Here is a 23,883-nt window from a genome sequence, read left to right as displayed (position 1 = left end):
CTGAATGTTAAGCTGCGAAGTACACTATTCTCATTTTTTTTTCACAGTCATAGATAAATTCCCTGTACGTATGCATATTAAAATATCACGTGTTGAAAAAATAACTTACTTTATACAAATGTCATAAATTGCCTATCCTTTGTCATACACCGAGACAGTCAAATAAACAGTTTACGGGGATTTTAAATACATTTTAGTACAAAAATAGGGCTTTTTTATAGCATTGAATGATTTATTTTTTACGTCGTCGTGTCAATAACTGCCGTCAGGTGAGCAGACAAATTGAATAACGCGCGTTAGCGCGTTATGATAATTTGTCTGCTCACCTGACGGCAGTTATTGACACGACGAGGTCAAAAATAAATCATTTAATGCTTATATTTACATTCCCTTACTGAAGAAATCAATTGTTAACTTAAATAAATCGATATAAAGTGCAGATCACGGAGGGAGTGAATAAGTAACAGCAAGAACAGCTGTTTTGTAAAACCGGTATAAACTGGTTTTCACATAGTCTGTTGAGATGAGATCGACGAGCATGAAAATATAATCCATGATAAATAACTCTTGAAATGTTGTTTTTTAACAATAAAGTCAACTTTTTTGTTGAATAATTAAAAAAACATGGTGTGTTGACAACATTCATGAAATGCATCTTTTAACCGATAACATAGAAATCACTGTTTGAGAACTACTTATGCAAATCACTCGTAAATTCATACGCAATGAAAAAGGTGTTGCATTTAGAGGCATTTAAACATCACGGAATTTAATTGAAAAACACAGTAGAATATAAATATTTAAACCAATATGTCTTTAATCTAAAAACGCAAAAATATAGTCACTTCTGCGATGTGGTTTCTTTGAAAAAATAGAAATAAGTAAAAACACAATATAGATAATTGCTTTTTTCAATTAATTTAATTGAAATAAAATAAACAATATCTTAAAGAAGGAAACTAATTACTTATGTAAATATACAAACAAAAGAAAATATATTCTAATGAACAACATGGTTATACATGGTATTTTGAAACACAAATAAATATCTGTAAGAATTCTGAACAGTTTGTAAATATAACAGGCATAATGTTTTCCCACGAATTTTTTTTCCACAATATGTTGCTTTCTATATTTATTTTACTTTAACAAATCTACACAAATGTAGTATTTTGTAAGAAGGATTCAACTATACGTAATGGAATTGTCATCGCAGAACATATAGTACAGATTCATAAATTCTTTCTTGAAAGTGTTATTATCTAAAACGAACTTTCCTTTAGATAGGGTCGATTGATGTTGCATTAAAATGAACTTTAATTTAGATAGGACTGTTTTGTAACGCATGTACATGACTTTTTCTTTCCATAGGGTTGATTGGTATTGCATTAACATAAAAACACACAGAAGAGTCGTTGTGTAGTTATAATGGAAGACAGAAACAATAACACAAAAGCTACAAAATTGTAAATCGTTTACTAAATCAATTCTGCTAATTTATCATACCACGTGGAAATTGTAAAACAGAGAATTGTCTCCAAATTATACAGGAGACAGAGCTCAAATTATATAACTACCCAAGAACAACATGAAAGACATTTAAGGTGGGTAAAAAAATAATCTAGAGAAACTAATTTTAACTACTCATAAGACCTATGTCCGTGTGCCCCTCTAGATCTGTATTTTGCCATGAAGAAAGGTGTTGCCGCCATGGCTAAAATGGCGATTCCCATCAATGGCCGATAAGCGATCCATCCAATGGCAATCACTGTTAGAGAGAGGCTTATGGAGAGGGCAAGGTTCATCATGTTGACACCAATGGCTACCAGTTCACGCACAATAGGTAGCCAATCAACTGTAAGGAAGAAAGTGAGTCCAGTAAACGTATTTGCTATAGATATTGTTAACTCACCGTCAATTTGATGTCATTTGCATATTGGTTTTTAAGATAGCATAAAAATATATAGCCAGAGGTCTCATTATTACTGTAAACGTGCTACATTAGGCTGTGTATTCTATTTAGCGTTTTTGGCGGAATGCGGCTTCTGCTAAATCAAGTCATCGCTAAATGCCATGCATGAATGCATAAGAATGGTCACATTCAGGAATACGCCAATTCAAATCCACGCCAACTTGTTCAAAAACTTATTTCCGCCAAATATCATACACGCCAAATATAATACATTTACAGGAATACATGGCATAATCACCACATATTCTTAAACATAAATAATTATTCTTTGTAGCTCACAGATGTTTTATAATATTTACAGGTTAACATTGCGTACATGTACATTTCTTCACATAAATGCAACATGTTTACACCTCTGACACAACATTGATCATTATTTAAACTGTTGGTTATGAGTTGATTTAGAATAGACCTTTATAGAGTCTTAAATTAATCATTGCTTGAAATTTAGAAATCAAATATTGTGATGTCATGATCATCAAGGTATAAAGAGTCCAAAATTTCAAACTGTTAAGTTATTGCTTACCCGGTATCTATGGGAATTTGTTATACTTTAACCCTACACTATAACTGCCAAGCTATCAATTGCTCTTGGAAATAAGTTATTGCTTGACCTATAACAGTTTTTTTATCCTAAACCAACAACATATTGTTCTTATTGTACAGAACACAGTTCTCCTTACCCAGGGTCCTGATGATGCTTGTTGAACAGCCAAATCCTATAAACATCAGCAGCCATCCCCCAAGTCTCACGGCCCATGAGATCATCGTGTTCTTCTGTTGCTCTTTAGCAAACATCGCCTACAGCAAGAAAGAATTCACAAAAGTTTACAGCTTAAAAACTAATGTTAGCCTCATATTCTCATTTGTTTGTAATGACAGTTTAATATTAAAATTGTTTTATTTCTTGGTTTGATTAGTGAAAACATGATTGCATTTCTAAAGACTTCAGTCCTGAACAGGAGTTTACATGTGTTCCGGAAACCAAATTAGAAACGAAAAACATACAAAAATTACCAAAACATTTGTGAAAATGTCTATGTGATCTATAGTTTATAGCTCTTGAATTTTCCATTGTTTTTTTTTCTTAAAATTGAATTGATGATTATAATAAGTAGGTGTCATTTTTTATAAGTAACACAATTTATTGTCTATATATAATTAGTGTGTATTTTTTATAACTATGTAACTGTTATATCAAAGTTTAATATTCATATGGTATATGACTGTGATGATTGATATGTAACATGTTTACATAGTAACTAACGATTTTTTTAATATATAACTGTAATATTATTTAATACCATATATTCCAACGCAATGTTTTTTCATGAATCTGGTATTTTGAATGATAATAATCGTAATACATGTACTATGTATAGGGTTATTATCACCCAGTGTCTTTTTCTTTATTATGGTTTCTCCACACTCTAATTTTTTCAGACATAGTTTTGATTGAAGAGAGATAATTATACAGTTAATTTCTATTATTAAGTGGGTTTTTTTAATATTATAAATAAAATATAAAATAGTTATGGTAGTGTTCTTTTTACAGTAGTGGTACTTTGATTTAAGGATTGTTTTTGTTTTTAAATAGCTGTTGTAATTTTCATTCATTAACTGTTGTATTTTATATATCAACAGTTGTATTTTCTATACTATTCGTTGTATTTCATATATTGACTGTTGTATTTCATAAACTGACTATATATTGTTGCATACTTTATATCACCATTGTATTTTATAAACCAACTGCTGTATATTACATGTATATATTACTATTGCATTTTGTACACTTACTGTTGTATTTAATACATTAAGTGTTGTATTTTAAACATTGATTGTTATATCTTATATGTTGACAAATGTATTTTGTACAATGACTGTTACATATTCTCATTCACTATTGTATTTTATAATTGACTGTTGTATTTCATGCAGAGACTGTTGTATCTTATATATTGACAAATGTATTTTTATACAATGACTGTTGCAAACTCTATTTCGCTGTTGCATTTTATACATTGACTGTTGTATTTTATACATTAACTGTTGTATTTTATAAATTGACTGTTGTATTCTATACCTTGACTGCTATATACTACACTACATGCTTGTATTTTAAACACTAAATATTGTATTTTGTACATAGACTGTTGTATACTCTATATCACTATTGTACTCTATACACCAACTGTTGTATACTATATATCTCTGTTGTATTTTATACACCAACTGTTGTATACTATATATCACTGTTGTATTTTATACACCAACTGTTGTATACTATATATCACTGTTGTATTTTATACACCAACTGTTGTATACTATATATCTCTGTTGTATTTTATACACCAACTGTTGTATACTATATATCTCTGTTGTATTTTATACACCAACTGTTGTATACTCTATATCACTGTTGTATTTTATACATTGACTGTTGTATACTCTATATCACCGTTGTATTTTATACATTGACTGTTGTATACTCTATATCACCGTTGTATTCTATACATTGACTGTTGTTTACTATAGATCACTGTTGTATTCTATACATTGACTGCAGTTTACTATAGATCACAGTTGTATTTTATACACTGACTGCAGTTTACTATAGATCACAGTTGTATTCTGCACTTCTAGACCACTTACCTCTGGTGAGTGTCTCCCCATGTACAGAAACAATAGGTGGTATCCATGATCCGACTCGTAACTCACGATGGTGTTACCTGACAGCTTACCTATGACGCTCACCTGTAGATAAAAACATCATGTCAATGCTTATATATTTCTTCAAAGAATACATGCACTTTTAATTTCTATCAATCAATTTCTGACATGTTAACACTGTGTTATTAAGAATAAGACAAACTGTGATGGTTATCAATAAGCTAATGATCGAAGTGTTATGTCTAATAAAAAAAACCCTTAATATTTACATAGTGTTACTCCTTGAAAATCTTTTAGAACTATCAAGAAAAATCTGAAGAGTGCAAAACTGTCTTGTAAATGACATTAACTTATTTCTAAAAATTAAAGTATATTGTGTTTTTGTCCTTAGCTTTAATAAGAATCTGAAGTAAAAAAAAAAACAAATAAAATTATGTTTAAGATACAAATATGTGATAACAAAGACCTAAAGATTATCTTCTAAAAGATTTCTGAAATACAAATTTAAAAGCTTCAACCATCACATGCCCTCATCATGCACATTACAGGTATGGATAAGCTAGAGTTTGGGTAAATAGGGGAGGTGGCATTCATTAGGACACATTTCAGAGATTCTCTATTACTCTTTTGTTTTCTTTAATTGTTGTTACATTTCCTTTGGGAAAATATTTTGTAATGTGTTACATGTAATAGTTACAGGAATGATTGGATAGCTGTATACTAAGACCTTTGATTTGCCTGACAAAGACACTTAGTAGTGAGTAGTCTCTATATATTAAGTTTATTTGGAACCTCTATTGCTAAGGTCCTTACCGAAGACACTTCAGTCCCCAAATACATTATTATTATTAATTTGGTTTTTTTTTTATTGTTATTACATTTCCTTTGGGACAATATTTTGTAATTACATGTAATAGTTACAAGAATGATTGGGTAGCTGTATACTAAGACCTTTGTTTTGCCTGACAAAGACACTTAGTAGTGAGGGTCTCTATATATTAAGTTTATTTGGAACCTCTATTGCTAAGGTCCTTACCGAAGACACTTCAGTCCCCAAATACATTATTATTATTAATTTGGTTTTTTTTTATTGTTGTTACATTTCCTTTGGGACAATATTTTGTAATTACATGTAATAGTTACAAGAATGATTGGATAGCTGTATACTAAGACCTTTGTTTTGCCTGACAAAGACACTTAGCAGTGAGGGTCTCTATATATTAAGTTTATTTGGAACCTCTATTGCTAAGGTCCTTACCGAAGACACTTCAGCCACCAAAGAGAGATTTTAGAGGTGAACTAATTACTTAACGGACCTACCCCCAGACTTCTGCCAATTAATGTACCAGAAGGATAAGTGTATGGCAAATGGGTACTTTTTTTTTTACATGGGGGAATACTATGAAATGTGTTTTACATATCTCAACAAACAAGCTGGTTATCTGAAACATCTTACCACATCAGACGTAACTTCTGTCTAAAACACACACTCAAACCTCAACACAATAAACAACATACTGTGTACAGCTGTAGGACCACACCTGCCCACAAATCAAGTGGTACAGAGAAAGCTACACATGTTTACACGTACACAGATGTACAATATTGTAATAAAGCTATACACTTATATACTGTACATGTACAAACAATAATGTAATAAAGCTACACTCAATAACATGTAGTACATACAATATTATTACTAAGAAGCACAAGTAAAGTTAATATAGCTACAATATTGAAATGCAGCTACACATATACATGTACATTCAACTGGTAAATTTATGACATATAATATCTTTTAAGACAGTTAAGATACATGTACAATATGTACCAGTACATACATAAATGACACAGGATATGAATTAAGCAAGTTGAAAGACATGTTTACATAAACACAATACATTGTACTGAAATAATGCTACTCATGTTAGACTAACTGAACAAGTAGAATACTTGTAGGTTTTTGCACTCGGTGTGCCGTCATATCTTTATTTAAAAGTAAAACAATCTACGTAAAACAGTGAGACATATCCTCATGAATGTTATTCTCAGACTGACTGGTGTATTTTTTGGAATATGAATTCAAAATGATTCGTCTAAATTGAACATTTAGCACAAAAAACTATAAAATATACCATTTGCAATTGGGTATTTTAAATGCTTCACAACATTTCATTTTGATTCAATAGTAAAACAGCACCCTTATTCATGAAGCTCCAAGCTAATAAATTATAAATTAAGACTGAACAGGAGTTCGCTGAATCAAAAGTTTGAGTTTACTTTCGTAAAATGACATCCACCCTCAATATTTGGGCAACCTCTGTCTCAAAAATATGATCTGTTTTTTGTATCTTTATAACTAGTTTGATAAAATATTTGTGTCATAGCCTTAAAATGACCTTGAGATAGGATCATTAACATCTTTCTTCAGTCAAAGGCAACCTTTTATTCAACCCCCCCCCCCCCCCCCCCCCCATCAATAAAACCTTACAAATGGGTGAGGAAATATACAGTTCAGCAGCAATAAGCTACAAGAGTAAGCTCGTGACTACACGTGACTACACTGCAAATATGGAGAGAGAGCCAACATTGTCATGTAACAGATTATGTATTCACTTTACAGATCTTTTACTTACCACCTCAGGTTTCCCTAGCACTGATTCCCCACTCAGACCAGCATATGCGTAGCTGACTCTGATGTCTCCCGCCTGTAACATTATAATCATCATCATCATCATTGATTATCATCTTTATCATCATCATCAACAACAATATCATTATCAATGTATTATTATCACCGAAGAAAGGCCCCGCTGTCACCAACTTTCCTCAAATCAATCGATTCCCAGCCTCAAATCTTAGATTTGACCTCAAATTTATGCACTTTTCTTTAAAGGATTTGAGTTGAGGAATGAGTTGAGTGATTTGAAAATTTTGGTGACAGTGGAGCTGGGACACATATTAGGTGACATCTTAATCCTTCAAGCAAACTTAATGTCTGTACCTGTATCTTAATTATAAACATTATGTATGTGGGAGGAAATGAGACCTTTATTTTTATCAAGGTTTTCAGAATCTGGCGACTCTTAGTTAATGGAGAATTCAGAAATTATTTTAAAATGTCTTTTTGAAATTGCTATAAACAAGCAATTGTGCTATACATGACAACTTTATAGAATTTCTTATGCTAATTTTACTTAATTAATTGCCCAATCTCAAAGAATAATCTCAATTGCAAAAAACTGGTAAAATTATTACTGTTAATATTAAAATTTATGTTTTCATCTCAGTTTTCTGCTACAGAGTCTGAGCCTGGCGATGAAATCGCAGACTAACAATTACCATGGTAACTATGTACCTGAGGAGAGTTTGGATTCTGGGACATATAGTACATTCCGTTGTGTAATGAGTAGCCGCCATGTGGAACAGGAAGTAGGTCTGACGGAATCGGATGAAACTCATTTATCTGGTCGATGAGACCTGTAAAGAAGGCAAAGGAGAAGTAACTAAAGACTTATACAAATACTACAGCTGCTATAAGGAAATGTTGTTTTCTTAAAAACCAATTAACCTAAAAAAAGACAGTAAACAAAAATTAACTATTTAAAATGATATGAGTACTGGTATATTTTGAAGCATTTTAGAATTTAATAACTTCATGTCTATTCATAACTGTAAGCTAAGTTAAACATGGTAATTGGTGAAAAAATGAATTCAATTTTATCCTTTATTAAGGTATAACACAAATGGCTTCTCCCAGCAAGTATGGTTTTTTACCAATTCCTGGTACCTTTAGGTTAAAAAAAAAGGGGGGGGGGGGTCACTCACCATCAGACAGGTGGTAGATTCCCACATGGACAGGTTTGGCTACCTGGGACTTTGACTCCACGGGAAACACCCTAAAATACAGTCCATTCCCTGAATATCACATAAAGTTGTTACTTAATATTGCAATGTTATAACAGTAGCTATAAACTTACATGCCATTAAACATCCTTGAGTACATAAATCCTTATATAAGAGTACTTAATTCCACTGTCCCGCATGTTTTGGATCAATTAGCGAGTATATAAAATCGCGAGCACGGAATTTTTATTCTTATTTCTTATGGTTCTTAACTCTAGTAAATAATAGTGAAATTTCAAAATGCTTCTCGCGATTTAACGCAGATATTAATTACTTGCATTAAATTAAGAATCTACAGTATTTAAAAATCCTGTTGAATACTTATGAGCATTAGACAAAAACAACAACTAGACTCCTATGTTCACCTGTGAAGACCTACCTTGGATTTTTGTGACCAACAGGGTTGTCGAAGGAGTCACTGTTAATGACATTTGACCTCCACTCCAAATCTGCAGAGAAAACCAAAACACTACCATGAAGCATAAAGAGTACAGTCCACACCATAAGAGAAGGTAATGGGTGGATAACACACACAAAAAAAAACATTGTGGAAAAAGGTTGTATATTGGTGTGTTACACAGAATATTTTTTGTAGGAGTAAGTTGTGCCTTAACGTGTTACACAGAACTTAGGACTGACTTTAGAAGTATGATGTTGTATGTTGGTGTGTTAGTGAAAACATAGGACTAACTGTAGGAGTAGGTTGTTATTGGTGTGTTACACAGAATATACTGTAGATTTTTATTAATTTAATGTGAGAAGGACATTTCACTGATTTTATAATCTCACTTATATTTTATACACAAGATGTAAAATAAATGAATCTATGATAAAAATCAGTTTTTTGCAATTTTAAATTCTCATGATTGGCTGCCAAATGATTGAGTTGCAGAATTAAGTACTTGCGTAAAGGAAATCTAACACTTTCTGAGGAGTAGGTTGTATGTATGTGTGTTTCACAGGATATATTTACATGACTTTTTGTAGGAGTAGGTTGTATGTGTCTTACACAGGTTATAAAAATTTGTGTATGAGTAGGATGTACGTGTATTACACAGGATATAAAAATTTGTGTAGGAGTAGGTTAAGTGTGTGTGTGTGTTACACAGGATATAAGACTCTCTGTAGGAGTAGGTTGTATTTATGTTATACAGAATATACAACTTTCTGAGGAGTAGGGATGGGACGATCCACCGATGCACCGGTGCATCACGATATTTATTTTGACGATATTTGGATCGATACATTTACCATTAATACAACGATACCTAAGCGAACATCTTTTTATTTTCCAAAAATATCCGAGCTTCAAATATCGGCTATTTTTAGTCCGCGCGCCTAAATATGAAAGTACAAAGATGGCGGAAAACCTCGTAGAGTTGTCAAAACTGTTAGGAAGCTAAATCTGGAGTGTGGACAACTTTTGGATTACTTGTTTATGAAAAAGTAGAGTATATGAGACTAAAGTAATTTGTAAATTGTGCAACGCTCATTTTAAATATATCAAAATAACTTTGGACATGCGGTAATACATCGACAGATTGAATAAATTTTTAACCCTTAATCATGTTTTCATTTAGTTGCAATGTATCGTGATATGTATCATATCGCATATCATGTATCGTGATATGTACCGAATCGGCTAAGTACAGTATCGTCCCAGCCCTACTGAGGAGTAGGTTGTATATGTGTAACACAGGATAAGACTTCTGTAGGAGTACGTTGTATTTATGTTATACAGGATATACAACTTTCTGAGGAGTAGGTTGTATGTATGTGTGTTACATGGATAATTGGACTTGCTGATGGAGTAGGTTGTAAGTGTGATACACAGAATATATGACTTTCTGAGGAGTAGGTTAAAAGTAAGTGTATTACACAGGATATAAGACTTTTTGTAAGAAGATTGTATTTAAGTGTGTTACACAGGATATAAGACCATCTGTGGCAGTAAGTTGGTTAAATAGATGATACACAAAATATGGGTATCTATTCATGAGTTGCAAAGGATATAGAACTTACTGTTGGAATAGGATGTAAAGTATATGAGTGTGTAATAAACACAAAGGACTAAATTACCGTAGGAGTGGTTTTAGATAGGAGTGTTACTCAAGATACAGGACTTACCATAGGAGTATGTGGTCTCTGTTCTGGTTTGTCCACCCTCATTGTATTCTCTACATCAAATAAAACATAGAGGTTAATGAATTTTTAGTGCAACTTTGACTTGTTAGATTGATTTGAATCTTGTAAAATAGTTCCATTAATTTTATACAATGTACTCAGATATTATTTATCTAAAAGTACATATTTTTTGGCAATGGTTGAAAGGCATCTTAGATATATAACATTCTAGTTTTCTGAACAAAATTGGTAAGAAATTAATCATATCTACAACATTCACCCAACAGACTGTTTGCTTTTTGCTTCAAATGATAACCTTCACTCTGCCATCATACTTCTTTTGATATTTTACTCTCTATAAATGGTGAGCTTTCCCTTTAACCAGATGAATATATTTCATTATTTCTTTCAATTACATTCAAAAATTGTTGATTAAAAATATTCCCTTTAATAATTATATGACCTTAAGCCTTACCTTCTTTATGCCTTCACCCTCTCATTTCTTATTATAAATGACCTTCACCCTTTCATGATCGGATGACCTCTCACCTTTTAGTTTCTGTTTCCACCCACTGGTACATTTCCACGGTCCTCTGGAGTTTGACGGCATTCACAGTCACATGATGTAGATCATCTACCAATGGTTTCTAAAATTTACAGTCTAAATATTCAGATTAGTACCTTTTTTTTTTTCAAAATGACACCATACTGTATCCTTGGGTTTCCTTTTTCCGACAATGATCTACTTTGAACTATTTCTATGGACAGCTGGATACATTTTGTCAAATAATATATGTCTTAAAAAATATTTAAATCACAAAAAGGACGAACACAAATCAAGAAAAAAAACACCTGATTTACTTATTAATAATCATTTTCTTGATTACTGAGAGAAGTATAGAGTACATTCTATTCCATACAGATAGGTAGACAATGATATGGTGTGATCAGGAAGTTTGCTGCAATGCAACAGGTGTGTTAACCTGCAAATGATCCACTGTGATATGTTCTCCTTATCAGTCGTTCAGGCCTGGTCAATTTCCGGCAACAGTAGGTAGAGCATCTGACTAAATAACCCAGGGGTCCAGGTTCAAATCCCCCGTCTGGTTCCTTATTATTTCTCCCATCCTATTACATAGTGGACAAGTTAGCTGACTAAATCTTACCTTGCCAGTCGATAGCTCTCCCGTTAGGTAAACCAGTGATCCAACATTGTTTGTATCAATCCCAAAGATATTATCCATAACAAGAACTTTACTCAATCCCTCATCAAGAGACTTAGCAGTTTTTACAGCTCGTCCCTGAAACAGACAAGTTTATAACTTCATCATGTTGTGTCTGGCAGTAATTGTACACTTGAAGAATATTTGTTTGATATATATAAAACAGAACCTAACACATATCTCCTCTACTGACTTACAATAAATAATTAAACAAAATCCAAAAAAATGCAAAGCAAACAAAGAAAAAAGGCACTTTGATATTATAGATATATTTACATGCAAACAAAACAATAGTTAACCTGTAAAGCAATGGCCAACTTAGTATTAAAGAGCATGTCTTGTTGCTATATTAGTTTATTTTAGACTGTGGGGTATATAAAAACACAGACCATGCAGACATATGAATACAGGTACACATAGTATTCAAAGGCTATCTCAAACAAAAGCACTATAACGCTTCAATATCAATTTGTTAATATTCAACTAACCTCATTCCAGAACAACAGAACAGATGCTCCAATCAGAAGTCCGATTCCCACTAGAATACCGATCAGACTCTGTCCAATTCTCTCCAGGAACCCAGCGTTCCTCCGGTACGTTACTCTCGTGTGGCTATCCATGTGGTGGCCCGGCGCGTCTGGATTCTATCAGAATTTTAAATACAAACCGCAAACTTATTTGTTTATAACTGTACAGTTGTTTTATGTAATATGTTATCTTTGTTTTGTTATTTACAGCGATTAGTGACTCTCGATACCAATGAGTTTGAAATGAACATGTTTAAAATACAAGAAGTATTTCCTTTAAAAGTTGGTGAAAAGTTGATAACATGCATCGATTTGGATTTGTATTGTAAAATGGATGTTAGTAATGGACAGTAAGAGAATGATTTAAATGAAAATAAAATAGAGAGAAAACATGACTGATTACTGGTTTTAAGTAAGGGACACATATCAAAGGAACAGGTTTAATAATTCACATGTGACCAACGAAAATGTCACAAATAGAAACTGAGATAAGATAAAGCATTCAACCAACACATGCACTCACTTCATACAAGAAAAAACCCATAAAATTTAGAATGACAGACCAGCCAAACAACAGAGAAACCAGGGGGATGATACTTACATTGCTTCTGTACATACTAAAATATGACAACTCTTTACTTTATTTGTATTGCAACAGAAAATGATACAGAGACAAAAATAGCGATAGAGAAAGTTGTTTACCTGTCACCGGAAGTAGATCAGTCGCAATCTGGTTGGTCGAAATTTTTTGTTAACTCGTACTTATTTTAGCATCTAGACATTACCACTGTAAATGAAATAATTCAAAATAGAACAAAAAGGGGATGAATAAAACTGGAATTCTCGATATCGTTTTAACAACCATGTATTTGTTACAATTTATTTATGAATTCATTTTTGATTTATTTATTACTGATTAATTAATTATAATTATAATGTTTTTTTTACAATGTAAGTAAAAAAAAATAAAATAAATTGGTTTTCAAGACTGTTATATATAATAATTGAAATTTGGTATCATAAAAAAAAACCGTCCCCGATCATTTTTCAATCGAATTGAAGATCTATAAATAAACTCAAATTTTACAGACTTTCTTCCAAGTAATGTGTTCATTTAATTGTTAGCTTACATGTTGATTTGAACAAACATTAAATTGGATCTACCAATTTTTAATTTTTTTTTTTTTTTTTTTTTGATTGTCCACATTTTTTAGGTGATAATGATCTATCAAGTGAAAAAAAACCCGCCAAATGTCGTTATCCATGCAGTTGTTTTTATATGCACAATTTGATATCCAAAAGAGCCATAGAAATTACCCTTTGATTAATTGCAGGCACATAGTATCGGGGGGAGGGGGGGGGGGGGGGAGGAGGGGGAACTGGTTCGCACTTCTTTGTGACCACATGAAAAATATAAGTGAATAAACTTTGTAACTGAATTTAAGTTACATGTATAAAAGGTATGTTTGCTACCCCCTCCCCTCCCCCCGGATTAGAATTTTTATTATTTTGGGAAATTGGACTTTTTCTTTCTTCGTTCTTTTTCGAAATATTTTGCGTGAGCTTGCTCCCTCTCACACTTTCAAAAACAACGCTACGTGCCTCTCCATACAGGCATGTAGCATCGCTTTGAAAGTGGGGTTGGGGCAGACTTATCGAAAGAATCTTGACAAGCCAAAAAAAAAAAGGAAAGAAAATCACAAAATCTTGAAAATCCTTACCATGGGGGGGGGGGGGGGGCGAAGTCTGCCTATAACTTTTTCCGTCTTAATTTCGTTATCTATTTACTATTTTTTTCGATGCTACGTCCCTGCCATTAAATGCAACAACTACTTCTTCATTTTTGACAAGCAAGATTTACTTTCCAAAATTCTGAAAAACCGTATCAAAGGGGGGGGGGGGAGGGGGAAGGGGGTAGTATACCTTTATCTACAATTTCACTGATTATTTCCTTATTTTCAATTCAATTTCTTACATGGTCGTATTAAAATGTGCTGGGGGGGGGGGGGGGGGGGGCAACTCCATGTTTTTTCAATTTTTTGTATGTAAATTAAAGAAAAATCTTTGCTGCGCCCCCGAAGCTACGTGCCTGTTAACGCTATTATAATGATAGCGATACGATATCGTATTCTTTTCTCTCTAATAGTCTGTTAACCACAGCTAGGCGCTTGTTTCACCTTTTATTGTAATCATGAGCGGATAAAGAGGGGGTTCAAGCCCCACCCCCTTCCCCTCGAAAATCTTACATATAGTGAAATTACCGAAAATATATGTTCTTGGTCCGCGTATGCTTTGTATAGGGCAATGACAAAAAAGGCCTATAACGATGCTACATTTTTTTTTTGTCAAACTGCTATAAACTGCTATAACTTTGTTTTCAAAAATTGGCCTTTCATCACCCATCATGGTTCAAATCTCACTACACCTTGAGTAAATCAATATTGGTTACATATTCCATATAGCGTATAGAACTATAAAAAAAAAAATCTGTAAACGAGCATACAATACATTTTATTGCAAACGTTCAGACATACTTGTACGTACATGTACATGTATCAATCACAAGTGCAGGTATTTGATATGCATGAAATATATATTTATGACATTTTAGCCCGTGTAAGTTAGTAGAATAAAAATCATCTGGAGAAAAAGAATGTATGTCCGAGTTTAACAAATACTGTAACACGTACTATGTATTATTATGCATGTGTAGTAAATACAATGTACAGATATACCAAGCATGTTAAATATATAGACCTACATCTGTGCTATTATTTAAACAACGGTTTGTTCATTGCCCTATACATATACACATGTAGCACAATACGCTGTCTCTGTATAACAGGACGTTATCAAATATTAAATATCAAGCACATGACATAAAAAATTAAGCACGCACGGATGAACATGTATGTATTCATGCATTATATTAATTAGTAAATTTAGAAAACCATCAATTTTTACTAAAAATGAGATTCAAAATTGTACAATTCATAATTTCTATCAGTAGGTCATTAGGATTACAGTTTGATTTCAAATTATGAAAAACTATGAAAATACAAGTTTTTGGATTTTTAATTTTTTTTCACAAAAATTACCCTAATGTACCTTGAAGTCATGGCAGTGTGGCGAGAGTCCATAAAGCTATACATTTGCAAGGATAATAAAAAACTTTGATATTTACAAGCTTAACTGCACCGTAAGCTTAAGGTTCAGATTTAGTTTATTTCACATAAAAAAGCATATCTATCACTATAGCAACCCAAATGTATCCTGAAGTCGAGATGTACAAAATTCCCTAAAGCTCTGGATTCATAAAAGGGACGAGTCATTATATAATGATCAATCTTTAAATATTTCATTCGAACTGACCTTCCATCCTCTATGCAGTTTGCTGATTGAATTCAGTCCTCGGGATGATATTTTGACATCCAGGACATATCACCTCATTATCCATACTGCTCACTTCTGTATGAGCGTTACAACCCGGTCTCGGACATGGGTATTTTTTAAGAAGTCGAACATTGAATGCATCCCAACCACTAAAACCGAGAATGAATTCAACTCGCTTCTCAGCATGGGCAGTGCTTGCTAAGTCTGCCTTATTTGGTATATAAAAAACTCTCACAGGTAAAACATTGTTTCCGAGATCAAGAGAAATAAAGCCAGCAAGTTTTTTGTTGTTGGGACCACAAATAGTACCTTTGCAGATCCTGAGGGTTTGAGATATATCTTCTTTCAAATTTCTGTCATCAAAAGCAACATATCCTAAAAATCTAGTTCCAGATTCCAAAATCGTTATCCCTTCTCCTGCTTTTCGAAGCCATTCTCTCGGATATTTGGGTTTCAAAACATATTTGCTAACCTTTTCCAAGTCCTTTTTAATTAAGTTAGCTTCGGATAAAAATGCACTACTTCCATTGGTGTTTTCTTTGCCAAAACCAAGCAGACTTGTGAGGATGAACAAATAAAATTTTGACATGGGAGAATGAAGAGCATCATGCCATTTCCTAACATGAAAGCTATACACGCTATAATTTGCGTCAATTTTGAATAAAGGGGAAAATGTATGTGTTTGATTACTAATAAAAGTTACCTTTATTCTGTTAATTATAATGCTCAATTCGATCACGTAACAAATATATCAAATATTAAACAATAAAAAATATTTATTTTCCTGCCAGGAAAGTAATGCCTCCTCATGAATATCAATCTATCACGTGATATCGACAGCTAAATTTAGCCTATCATACCAAAACTGGTGAAGGGTCAACATCTTCATAATTGTGATAGTTTCACAAAGGAAAGGATATTTTCAGTAAAGCATAAATTTGTCCGATATACGAGTACAAACAAAAGAAAAAAATACAAGCCTGTGAGTAGATATGAATACTTCCTTTAAAGAAATGACGTAGACCTGTGTTTTTCCCCTATGTGCTATTTATAGATCCTATAAGTGTTAATGCAGAAGTAAGGGTATCGTGGATAGCAAGCGTATTTTACTCATTATACATGTATGTGTTTCAAATTAACAACTGTTAAGCATATTAAAAATCAAGTTGGATATTTAATTAGGCAAACAATAACGACCACCTAGTTCTCCGCGGACATGCGCAATGAGGTCGGTTTGCTCTTCCTTCATCAATATTCATGAAAAGGTATATTTTCCTGGCAGGAAAATAAACAATTAAAAATCTATATCTTTGTAACGAGATGGAATTCACCCTTGTAATTTACAGATTAAGGATAACTTTTATAAGTAGACAAACACATGCGTTTTCACTGTCATATAAAATTGACGCAAATTATAGCGTGTATAGCTTGAAGTAAAACAGTTTCAAGTTGATAGACAGGATCAAAAAGCCGATGACGGATAGCAAAAATCCACTCTTTATAATCCCTATCTAAGGCCGATTTACTTTCAGACACATTTTCTCTGAAAATGTTCTCATATAACTGAACAATCATTGTTATGTCTTCCTTTTCGGAAATCTTTTCTAGCATTATCAGATTGCTTTCTCCGCAACTGTATTTCAGTTTCTTAGCAGCAATTTGAAGCCTATATGCGTGTACATCGTCACCTTTAGCAAGCTCTTCCAAATTCGTAGCATATTTGCTGAAGAGATGATTATACCAGAAAATGACTTTTTGCACGGAATGATCAATGTCTTCATCTTCTAGTGAGTTCAAACAATCCATAAGTAAATTATCAATAGAATAAACGCTCGTTTTCACGAAGTTTCTTCCCGTGCAATATTGCTCCTCCATAGAAGACAAATAAGCCTTTATTCCCGACGATTCTTCCTCTTCCATAAAATGTCTTTCAATAAAGTCACAAATTTGAAGTCGGACAGTTATTTCACCAACGAAGCCATGGCATGATTCATGACCATCTGGTGTGTAAAATCTACACTTCTTGAAATACTCACAAGACAGCTCTGCTGTTCGGATCAATTCATCCAACCTCTCGTCAAAATCCTCGTCGTTTGTGTTGATATCAGGTTCATCTGTCGGCGATTGTCCAGTGTATTTAGCGATTCTTTTCTGCAAAATTGTCCCATAAATGTGATACACGTGCATTAAAGAATGCAACAGTCTGTCATCTAATTCTCCTTTCGGTTTGTTTCGGATCTGTTTTTCACATATTGCTGTTGCTCTCTGTAGACATTTTTCAGCTTCGTCATCTTCATTTGGTCTACAATATGCATAAAAACGACCCAGATGGGCGTGAAAATTCGGATCATTTGGAAAAGCTTCTGTCAATGTCTTGAGAACCAATAAGCGTTCTGTGTATAGTGGACCTTTTGAATGTATATCTAATACCAGTCTCGAAAGTACTGGTTTTTTCCTTGTTTGTTCAGCATTTTCGCCCATATCTTTGTTGTCACGGAAGATAAATATTCTTGTCAGAATATAAACAATATTCCCTGATTTTATACCTTTTCTGCTTGCATACTCAATAAATTGTTCGCAAATGTCTTTAAGTTTCTGCCTAGCAGACACACTCAATTCTGTAGATCTTTGCTCAGATCCATTGCCTAAAACCTGTTCTAAAATTTCTTTTGCAACGAGGTAGTGACAAACCCGTATATTGTTTGTTTTACTTTCGTTCTTGTCAAACACAACAAATTGAGAAACGGGCTCTGGCAAGTCCTCCATTTCAACGAGATAGTTGGTTGCTTTGTAAATCAAACCACAGAAAACTGTAGTGGCAGAGCAATTTGTCCATAATAATAAGCAAGAGACAGAAAGCAAAGAATTTTTCTACCAATAAGACAATCGGTATTGTTTTTCCCAGATGGCCACAAATATCCTTTAACATATTTTTCAATCCCTTTATATTCATGTAGATATGTTGCAAGTCCAAATTCATAAACGAGACGTTCTTTTCCTCGTTCGACATCCTCACACAACTTATTTAATTGTGCCTGCTTTTTTCCGTCTTCTTTACATTGGTTCTTAAATTTGAGAGCCAACCGTTTAGCCTCTTGAATTGACACAGAGCCCTGTAAAAACAGTGTTTTGCTCTTGGCTCGATATGGATATCGTTTAACATAGAGAATGATAATATAACAACGAGAGTTAAGCTTGAGTGTTCTTATCAACTGTTTGACCTTTACTTCGTCATCTCCATCAACCAATAACAGAACTGGTTTGTGTGTTTTTGCATACATCATTTCAATACGTTCAACTAATGATGTTACTGGCAAAGCTGATCGTAGTTTGGCTTGAGCACAAGGGATCTCCGTATGGAATTCCCATAAAATTCTCTGGGCCAATGTTGATCCTCCAGATCCCGGTGCATGATATAATGTGACAACTGCTGATCGATTTTCGTCAATGTACACTCTTATATTCCTCATCATAGCCGACATTAGATCGCGTTGAGCATCAAAATGGCCAGCGCCAACTTCATACCATGCAAACCAACGTAATGAACCTCCACGGAAAAATATATCCCCTTCTTCTTGAAGAGAATTGACATCAAGTTGGCATTTTGGGTATGGATTCGTGAGATACAAGATTTCAAGCTCCTCTCTTAGCCAAGCTGCGTCACTGTCTTCTATGCAGGGATCACTGAATTCGTCTGCAGTCGGAAGGGAATATTTTATATTTGACACAATTTGCTGGTTTTTGGTAATATCACTGATACAACCACATATACGCTTTACGTCACAATCAATAATTGTCAAATTTTCCCCAAGTTCATTTTTTAATACCATTAGAATTGAGTTACCAATATCTGTTGTTGGTTTGCCTGGAATTGATAACACGATCTTAGGCTTTGGATCCAAGCCGTCATCCAATCGAGTTAAAAATTTGTGCATATGTTGTGCCAATTGCTCATCTAGAGGCCAAATCATCAGCACTGTAAGCACTGTGTAATCTTCAATATATTTTTGAATTTGTTCAATGTGTAGATCAATGTTTCCTTTGACCCTCTGAAACCAGCTTCTTACATCATTACAGTTTTGTAATATGCTCTCAGGATTATCTCGTCTACCACACAAAAATGTCCAAGATGTCTCATTCTCTGTAATACCAGCTGGGGGCTGTCTCCAGTTTGTGAGATGGAGCGATCTTCGTTTTCTGATAAAATTTTCATTCACGCTCAGAAGTCCTGAATCTCTGCTAGCCTGGTCAAAGTCAAATACATACATCCATGGTACTGTAGATATTGCTTCCAAGTTGTTAATTCCTTTAGGCATGTTTCCTGCTAAAAGAATATATTTTCCTTTTAGGAATTCTTTAATAACACCTCTAAAAATTTCTATGGCACTTTTCGTCATATCTAATGGTGTCTCCGAACCTTTCCTAGCTTCGTCAGTAATACTAGTACTCTTCCCATTTTCTTCTTTGATTTCTCTATCAGATGTTGGTTTTGAAGAGTTTGAAGAGGAACCATTATCCCCTGCAAACCACTGATATATCATTGCAAGTAATGGATCAGACAAAGATAGCGCAGATGGAGAAGCAGATTGTCTATACCAAAGTTGATCACTTTCCCAGCACACGATTGCAGTTTCAACTAGTTTCAATCTAGATTTTGTTATGGCTGGTTGACCACATCCACGACTAGACGGTAGTTCAAATATTCCATAGGTGTTTGTATGCTCAACTTCGAAATATTGATAGTGAGGCAGCGTTGTGAAATTTTCCAAAGACAGATATTCTTTTAAAAGATTTAAATTTAGACTATGATCAAGACGAACAACAATGTAAGATAGTGTACGTGCCGTTGTGTTCCACAGACTGACAAGGTCGATCGCCAACTTGTACGGATGATTCATATAATCTCTTGCAGAGTGTTTGAAGATGAAATCGTGAGATTCTTTCTTTTTTAAAAGATTGTTGAGTAGGTATTGCCGTTCGTCCTCGGATAATGACCGTTGATATTGGACATGAATTTCCTGTTGCGTTTTTTCCTGATCCTGGTCTTGCTTTGCGGTGCCGGAAAATGATGTTCTGTTTTTGTGTCTTCGTACTTCTTTCCATTTAGTCCTAGGTGATTCTCCAAGCGATGCATCATTATCATCGCTATCAGAAACACTAAATGTTAGATTTTGCCTATCTTTAATGGATTCCAAAAAAGCCTCTTCTGACCGTTCATCTAGTGAATCTTCATCTGATGTTTCTTCAACAAGTTCATCAGATTCTGCAGTTATATAGTCAGTTTCATATACATCATCTGCTTTCCTAGACTGAGCAATGCTTTTTTGTTTTTCCTTATTATTTTTTTTCTTTCTTGGCAACTTTCTATTTTTTATATGAATCATCATTCTTTGTCTATCATCCGTAGATGTTTCAAACACGTGATGGTTTTTGTCGACAAACTGAGTTATGTGAACACCAGATATACTTTTGAAATCATCTTTATAAATTTCTTTAAACTTTAAATTAAATTCATGAACGTCCATCGGTGAAGGTTTCGTCAAGTTCTGTGGACAAATGATGCTGTTTACCACTTCCACCAGTTTCTCATTGCGTTTAGTTGGCTCTTCTTAAAATTTAAAAGAATGAAAATCGGTATTTAGTATAATTAATCAGATGATATCATTTAGACAGTTTATATAAACTGCTCTACAACCATAATATAAACAAATGCATATCTTTGGCAGTATTACGTTTTATCAACAATCCATACATATGTATATTGTAATGTTTTACCGTGGCATGTCAAGAAAAAGTTTGACTTCGACTTAACGTACCTCACTAGACATTGTTATACTTTTTAAAACATTACGTCACAAGACTTAAATATTATGTTGAATTGTTTGTATCAATTGTTTTGCTTGTATATCGTCATAGCTCAGTGGTAAAAGTACCGGGCTTTTGAACTCCAGATCATAAGTTCGAATCCGTCTGGGACTTTTTTTACAGAATTAGTTTTTAAAGGGACTTGGGCACAATTTGAGCTCAAAATTTTCAAAATTTAATTTTTTCAATTTTAATGTCTAGAATTGTTTATATAGATGTTTTCAATGATTAGAAAAATTTGAAAGTCAAATATCGTGTGACAAGCAAATTACAGAGGTTAGAATTCTTTGTTTTGTAAACAAAGCTCGAGTCCTTTTAATATTTACATATTTGCTGTATTGGTTTAAGTTTCAATCTTAATGTTGCTGTTTGTTGTGATGAAATTATTTATGAACCAATAGAATCATTTACCTTGTTTCCACAAGTTATTTTAATAAAGAAATGGCAATTTCTTTACTTTACAGTATCTGAAAACATATATAAGACTCGAGCTTTGTTTACATAACAACGACTTCTTTCCTCTGTATCTCGCTTGTAACATGACTTCTAAAATTCAAACTTTGGTGAAATATTCAAGATGCAAAAGTAAACTATTTTATACATAGAAATCAAAAATAAAATTTTCATCTGAAATTGTGTCCAGGTCTCTTTAAGCATAATATGTTATCCAAAATTGACTATTTTTTCGCCTATTTTACTTTTATATTTTTTATCTATCATGCTATCTATCATAATCAAGTAATACTCTGCTGATTAAAGAAAAAATTTCAAAGTGCAGTGAGTGCAAAACTCCTTCGTGATATTTGCAAACCCTTTTATTTGCTAAACGTTTACCCTAACTTCTAAGTCTAAAGTTTTGTATTGCTGACATTTGACAAGATGGGTAATTTAAACACTAACCTAAACTTAGATTTGGCATCAGGGTTGTATTGTCTGTCTGGACTATTGGTGCAATAAACGTGTTGGTTTGGCCATGTTGCTCATTGTGGTAATTATTAATGGTAATGGAACTCTTTTCTGAAAAAAAATAGTGGTTTATTTCATAAACGACGTACTCTAAAAATTATTTCAATCAAAAACAAATTATTGTTTGAAATCAAAATAGAAGATCAACAATATGCTGAACATAAAACTCTTATGCAATATAAAAATTACTTTGATTTAAAAAAGAAGAGGTTTAGATACATGTATATGACGCATGGCCAAAAGATACAAATTGTATGCAAGTGTTACGATATTTGGTGTCTTTTACATTTTGAAAGTGGTAAATTTGAACTCTTTCATTTCCACGTGTTTTATGAATAAGATGCTTTATGGGTAATATTTACTTCTCGTTGAAAATGTGAAAATTAGGAAAATATCGACTGACGGACAGACAAAGGCAATGATGGACAGACAGAATAAGAGCTAAAATTGACCGGAAAGCCATAATTTAAGTCATTATTCATGTGGTTCAAAACGTCCAATCTCATTTCCAAGGTTTAATTTTAAAAGATAAAAACAAAATAACTGTCACGCATAAGTGAAAACGACTTTTGACATCTAATTTAATTCACATTTGTATACCAATATATTTGCTTTTCTTCGCTTTGCGGCCTTTGCTTTTGTAGGTAGTTTTCTCCGCCATATTAATACAGTGGAATAATCAATCTACAACAGTTAACAAATACGAGTTACAGTAAATGATTGATGTACATACCACAAAGTTTAGAATGCACACCTTGTTTTAAAAATACCTCAACACAAACGTGATATCATGTAAAGTAATGATATAGTGCACAAGTCAAAACAATTAAAACATCTGTCTTTTCACTTAATTTCTGTGCGTCGTTACTGCAGGGAAAAACATATATTCAATAGGTTGGGCACAGAGGAATGATTACGCTAAACGGGAAATATTCCTCATATCAGTAACAAAAAAATCCCGCAAATGCGGAGTTGTCTAGAATTATGCCAAATAATTTTTTTTTTAAATCCCACTTAAATAAAAAAAATCGAGTAAGAAATGCATAAGACTTTACAACACTGACCTTTATGGCCTAAAAAATTAGTTCTCTTTTGCTGCAAACGAAAATAAGTCGAAAAAAGTCGTTGCACCATCACATGTCAGAAAGTTACCGGTGTAAAGTTTACAATGCCCGACCTACTTTTCGTTTCGCATTTTACTTCTGATTCTCATGTACATAACATATGGGGCCTA

At 33.3% G+C, this 23,883-nt stretch overlaps 1 protein-coding gene and 1 pseudogene across 3 annotated transcripts; both read right to left on the bottom strand.

The window, feature by feature from the left end:
- Nucleotides 1–902: 902 nt before the first annotated feature.
- LOC105348348 (transmembrane protein 43) lies at nucleotides 903–13,165 on the bottom strand. Of its 3 annotated transcripts, XM_066083044.1 has the most exons (14): nucleotides 13,128–13,146; nucleotides 13,027–13,042; nucleotides 12,387–12,542; nucleotides 11,842–11,976; nucleotides 11,225–11,322; nucleotides 10,679–10,728; nucleotides 8,931–9,000; nucleotides 8,474–8,544; nucleotides 8,004–8,125; nucleotides 7,282–7,353; nucleotides 6,102–6,122; nucleotides 4,628–4,729; nucleotides 2,656–2,773; nucleotides 903–1,855 (listed from the first exon to the last, which is right to left on the bottom strand). In XM_066083044.1, the coding sequence occupies exons 2-14, from the start codon at nucleotides 13,039–13,041 to the stop codon at nucleotides 1,641–1,643; spliced, it is 1,245 nt and encodes a 414-aa protein (XP_065939116.1). In that variant the 5' UTR covers nucleotide 13,042; nucleotides 13,128–13,146; the 3' UTR covers nucleotides 903–1,640. The 3 variants fall into 3 exon arrangements, with proteins under 3 accessions (XP_065939116.1, XP_034308125.2, XP_034308124.2); XM_034452234.2 differs by lacking the exon at nucleotides 13,027–13,042 and having other exon boundaries at nucleotides 13,128–13,165; XM_034452233.2 differs by lacking the exons at nucleotides 6,102–6,122; nucleotides 13,128–13,146 and having other exon boundaries at nucleotides 13,027–13,127.
- Nucleotides 13,166–14,999: 1,834 nt separating this feature from the next.
- Nucleotides 15,000–23,314, bottom strand: LOC117683179 (uncharacterized; annotated as a pseudogene).
- Between the last annotated feature and the right edge of the window lie 569 nt (nucleotides 23,315–23,883).

Source organism: Magallana gigas, chromosome 4 (assembly GCF_963853765.1).
Source record: "Magallana gigas chromosome 4, xbMagGiga1.1, whole genome shotgun sequence".
NCBI lineage: Eukaryota > Metazoa > Mollusca > Bivalvia > Ostreida > Ostreidae > Magallana > Magallana gigas.
The sequence above is the reverse complement of the archived record's forward strand: the minus strand, read 5'-3'. Positions and strand labels throughout refer to the sequence as shown.